The 5,809-nt window shown below is 36.8% G+C and overlaps 1 protein-coding gene across 1 annotated transcript in view; it reads left to right on the top strand.

Annotated features, from left to right (window-relative positions):
- The window catches only part of LOC108571640 (estradiol 17-beta-dehydrogenase 11), an 11,066-nt gene that overhangs the window by 4,608 nt on the left and 649 nt on the right, over positions 1–5,809 (top strand). Inside the window, exons 2-5 of the mRNA XM_017933730.1 lie at positions 4,965–5,196; positions 5,263–5,387; positions 5,455–5,565; positions 5,628–5,789. Of these exons, the coding sequence (XP_017789219.1) occupies positions 4,965–5,196; positions 5,263–5,387; positions 5,455–5,565; positions 5,628–5,789 (630 nt within the window). The remainder of the gene's footprint in view (positions 1–4,964; positions 5,197–5,262; positions 5,388–5,454; positions 5,566–5,627; positions 5,790–5,809) is intronic.

The following is a 5,809-nucleotide window of genomic DNA, read 5'->3' as shown; positions in this document are numbered from 1 at the left end:
GCTACTGTCTTCTTATTATTAATCTATTCAAATATTTGCATAAAATAGCGCCTATTTTTTTGGTACAAAGTTCAAACAGGTGGTCTTCCAGTTATTCTAGACATCGATTAGCAGAAAATCACGATGAAATGGAAAGTTACATTCCTTCGAACAACCGTTGAACTTGAACACAAGAAATCTTTCTCCTAGCAAAACCACTGGTCGACCCCTGGCTTTCCAGAGCAAAGACTATAAGTGAAAGTGACCGATCCCCGAATAATTCAGGAGGTCCTAACGGGCGATCTGTATTAAATCCTAATCAGTCGCTAACGACGTTGATCGTTTGACGAATTTTCAATGACGTCAATAAGTGTCAAAGGAAACCGTGAAAAGTAGTTAGTTGTCGAGTTATCGCAACGGTTTTTCGAACTCTTCTTAACAGACTCTCATGCCGTGAAAGATCGTTAATTGTCGAGTTTTCGCAACGATGTTCTTCGAACTCTTCTTAATAGACTCTCATGACGTTAATAATCGTTATCTTATTCCCATTTCTATTATCACACCTTGAGCAGAGTTTAATAATCTGAAAATGAGTCGATTAGCTTCTTGGTCAGACACGTTTCTGGTAATTGACCTCTTGAAATTTGGCCAATAGGTGATGCGGACTAATTAGGGTATCACGTGATCCTTGTTTTCATAACTAAACTAGAAATAACTGTTGTTTTAATTTACAACATTTTTTATTCTATTTTTAAGCTGGCTTTTTAGTTTGGAAATTTTTTTTGAATAAAAAATAAGGTGAGAAGATAGAGATGATTGAAGAATACTTACTGTTGGGTTTGCAATAGTTTCGTGTCAACAGGTAGCAAAAGAGCCTCTTGGAAGTAGTCAATCCAAGTGAAACCGTCATTCAGAGTTCAAGCTGTCGAAAAGAATAAAAATTACGAAATTATTGTCAGTGTGTACTTTCACTGAAATTCGCATTGGGTAAATCTGAGTAGAATGGACCTCGATCATCACCATCGTGACAAGCTTTCTGCTCCATTACGCGATTACTAAATATGCAAATATCGAGTAAATATCGAACCACTCTTTTGCCTCTGTACGTCTCTACATCATCCATCAATGTATTACAAAACTATAATTTATATGAATTGATTAATTATTGAGTAACCCTATATATGCTTCCTTAATCTAATAACAAACGCGATGTATTAAAATTGAATTTCTCTTTCTTGAAAATATTACTGTTCTTAAATTTGAAAAATACGCATCAATAATTGTTCTAAATTTGGTTTGAGTAGTATTGTGTTTTCAAATTAGATCGAAAAACTAAGTCGGTACACTTTAAATATCGATATTCTTCCGACAGATGGAGCCTCTATACCGGAAACCAGATTGATTATAACTTTAAACATAGTTTCAATTTTATAGAACCGTTTACAAGTAGCTGTATACCTTTTCTTCCTTAAAAATGTGAAATAAATATGATTATTAAATTTTTTAGGAAGAAATGTCTTGTAAATAACCACTTTTATGAATTATGAACCACCCTATATATAATTAATTGCTCCCAGGAGGTGCACTCGCGTTTCCACAGCACGTGCGCCAATCCTTGAACACCATAAACGATAAAAGGAAATGTATTATGTCCTGTCTACCTCAAAGGACACAATATAAAATGTACAATCGCTCACGGCGTCGTTTATTTTTCATTTATTCATTAATTCAGGTACGACTTATTACGAGAAGCGACGCGTTGCATGGATAATGACACGGTCACGGAGCCCTGTTATAGTAGCGTGTCTCTTTTTCCGTAACACGTGATTCATCCACGATCGAAACGAATACGAAGGTCTTTTAACAAAATATCTCTTTTCAAACGTCTGAATTTTAACAATTGACAATGAGTACAACAATACTAACAACCTGACTTGCCTCGTAAATGACCACTTTAAGACATAACCTATAACTCTTGAACATTAAAAATTCTAAAACATCAAGGATAAAAAAGATATAAAAAATAAATCTAGAAAATTTTATTCTCTTCGTGTTCTGGATACTGTGAATGACAAATTAAACCTGGAACGCAACTGGTGTCATGACAACGATGTTTCTATTTCTCCGGCACCCTCGTCTCTGGTAGAGAAGAAAGACCAGCGACCTAGATCTTGAAAGTCATCCTTTCACCAGGCCGCACGATGATTCCTGCTATCTCCTGATGCTTACACTATGAAAATCGTTCATGCGAATTGGGTTCTCCTCTCTTTCAATAATTCGAACGGCGGTCACGCGTGTACGTGTATGCGAATTATCCTCAAAGAATGAGCGAGTCCTCGACATCTTCCCGCGCATGTTGCGCGTTCGTGCGTGTGCGCATGTCGCGGTAACGAACAAAATAAATTTCCGCTTCGATTGTGTAAGCCGGTGTATTATAATGCTCCATCTGCATTGCACACACGTAATTCGAGGATTCACTCAGATCTCGTAACTTTCTACGCGAAAGAAAATAACACAACAACTTGATGGATTGTAAATCGATGACCTCGCGCAATTTCCCGTAAGACATTGCTTTTTTGCGACTTTAATAGTATTAGAAGGGGAGGAGAAGCTGATTAGATTAATTATAGAAATTGAAAAAGTAATAACCGACTATTTCTGAGAGGTTAGGAAGGTCAATTCAAATAAAGACTATTGCAATATAGACAATATTAATCTTGATGTCAAAAAATTTAGAAAACTACATTAATTAAGGTAACTACTTTCTTTGAATCTTACTTTCTCTACAAGAGACACTGGATTTCAAAATTTACGTCAGGAAAACAGAAGTAGTACAATTAAATTAAACCTGAAAGTGTATAATAATCAAAAAACAGAGATACATGTACTTTGCTTAATCGATCTACCAAATAAAAGACTACCGCTTTTGCAACCTTTTTCCCGTCTGTCCTTTCATGCTCTACATACAGAAGATCAGGTCGAACGCAGACACGCATTCTCGCGTGCCGCTAAATGATAGAACTGCATCAGAAAGGCAGGAAGAGAGCGCCAACTGGTACTTTCACCGTAAAATGCGGTGCTGGCCTTTTCTAGGATATTAGGAATCTGCAACCCATGTTCCGTACATCTTACGGGATACAATACTATAGTAAATCCAATGATGTACTTTAAATAGAATTTTCTGACTCTTGTATCTTCATTTAAACGTCGAATTCTTAACTTCATTAATTATTTTAGCTTAAGCTTATATTCAGAATGTTATAGCTTCATTAAGAAAGCGTTTTTCGTAAATCTCACAGTACATTGAGGTCTAGCATTAAAAAATGTATCAAGCCAAAAATGTTTTATGAATTTTTCATACATAAATCTGTAATCGATGACAGTATTAGTTCAAAAAATATAAGTATAGGACGAAAAGAGAGACTCGGAAGAAGGGGAATGTACAGTGAGTGTCTTAATACCTTCCACGAGGGTTTCAGGCTACGTCACTAAGCAAAGTTAGAAGCTACGCAGCAAAGCGTCGTGGGTCTTGCAATTCGGACGCATCGGAGGATACGGCGGCAGTCAACTTCAGTCGATCAACTGACTCACGTGCACATAAAGAGAGGAAGGGAGCCATTTTTCAAATTCGCGCTTCTTCTTGCGCTAACCGGAAGCTTTTTCCGTAAAGAGGTTCGTTTCGCGCATTAATTTAAATTAAACTGTCGGTCTTTAACACAGTGGAACGAAGTGAAATTGTCTCCAATGAAGGGTGAAACAACCAATAAGCGATAATAATAAAAATACTTGTATAAGTGTTCAAATAGCGAAACAAAAGTGTCAAAATGAAAAAGTGGGAAAGTTTTGTATTTTAATATGGCAATTATTGAATAACACGGTAACAATGTTAAGTCATTTCTTATATCATGACTAAGTTGCCGATATTCATGTAAATTTATATCTTCATAAAATACAGATAAAGTGAACTGGAATAGAGATTCGTTTCCTCATTAAAAATCTACAAAATATACATTTTTTATTGTATACATTGCCTCTAAAATGCGAAATAGGAATTGATTTACGACGATCTCCAAGTTATAGCAGTTTCTCCTATAGACGCGAAACATGACGCAGTTCAAATAAAAAAAAAATCCAAAATTACAAGTGTTGTTTTGTTTTCGGGTATTGTACAATACCTCTCGTATAGCTTTCCATATTCGTGGTGCCGGCTTTCACTCGTTAAGCCAGATGTTGATTTTATCAAATAGAAACGCTTAGAGTTTGGCAAAACCTGGCTCTTTGACGACTAAAAATTGTCCAAATTCCCAGTCGAGATTCCTTCTGGTCCCAGTGTATTTTTAGTTTTGTGAACGGGTCCTGAAAGGACAGAAGAAAAGAGATTGGAAGCAGAGATCGCCCAGTTGTTCGTAGCACTTTCTATATTCGGGTCTCGCGCTAAACGATCCTTTCCAGGCAAATAATCGATCCTCTCGATAAATATTCAGACAGAAGTGTGCTACGATCGTGGAATAAATTTTCTACGCGATGCATTCTCCCTTGGTCTCCGTGTAAGGAGTCGCGCGCTCGCACGAGTAGTGCATTGACCGCTGTTAATAACAGCAGATAACCGCAAATCGGTGTCTCATAGATTGGTGTACCACTACTTGCATAGAAATACCGTAATACACGCAATTTCTGCTTACCGGTGGAACCTGTCAGGCCACCGATTTCTATTTCGCAGGGGAAAAAAGGAAGCAGCAGAAACCAGTCTCTGTTGCGCATTTTGATACGGAGGCATTGATGCAATAAATATAATACGTTGCATAAAATGCAGTTCATGTTGAAAAAGTCAATTAAATATGAAGAGAAGGAACCTCTTTGGCCTGTTTAATGTTACTATATGTTATTGGGAAATATATATATATTGCTGGATAATTGGAATTTCTGTTACTTTTTCTAATAATAAATTTCAATAAATAATCTGCAATATAGGAATATAAATGGAGCTACCAGAATGGCTAAAAATGATTTACGACCTCCTGCTATTCACGGGGATGGCTTTGATTTACATAAGCGAAGCTATCATCCTGACGTTTGTTCCGCGACGTTATCGCGCGAAATCTATTAAAGGAGAGATCACACTGATAACTGGAGGTGCAGGAGGAATAGGAAGACTTATTGCTGTTAAATTGGCCAAACTTGGAGCACACGTTGTCATCTGGGACGTCAATAAGTCTGGTAAGTTTTAATAGACGCTTTAACACTATTAATCAATTAATTATCCATGTTTCTATAAACTTACAGGGCTTGAGGATACGGTTCAGGAAATCAAACGTGATGGAGGTAAATGTTGGAGCTACTATTGTGATATCTCCAACAGAGAGGAAGTGTACAGGATAGCCAAGACTGTGCAGATTGAAGTCGGCTCTGTAAGTAATATTAGAGTGTTAATTTATAATGGAAAAATTATAATTGATATACAATGATGACTTACAGGTAACTCTATTGATAAATAATGCAGGCTATGTATATGGAAAAACGCTTTTAGAGTTACCAGATGACGAGATTGAACGCACTTATAAAGTAAACATATTGTCTCATTATTGGGTAAGTTAAGGTGAACAATGCTCGGTCGAGGAAGGTATTCAGGTGACATTTACATTCAACAGATTACCAAGGCATTCATGACGGATATGATGAAAAACAATCACGGTCACATCGTGACTGTGGCAAGCGTGGCAGGACTTCTAGGAACCTATAATTGCACAGATTATTCAGCGACTAAATTTGCTGCTATCGGTTATCACGAGAGCCTCTTCACTGAACTTAAAGTAGGAATATTTAGGAATTA

This window comes from Habropoda laboriosa, unplaced genomic scaffold (genome assembly GCF_001263275.1).
Source record: "Habropoda laboriosa isolate 0110345459 unplaced genomic scaffold, ASM126327v1 scaffold123, whole genome shotgun sequence".
Taxonomy (NCBI): domain Eukaryota; kingdom Metazoa; phylum Arthropoda; class Insecta; order Hymenoptera; family Apidae; genus Habropoda; species Habropoda laboriosa.
Note: the sequence above shows the minus strand (reverse complement) of the source record. Positions and strands in the feature narration are given on the sequence as shown.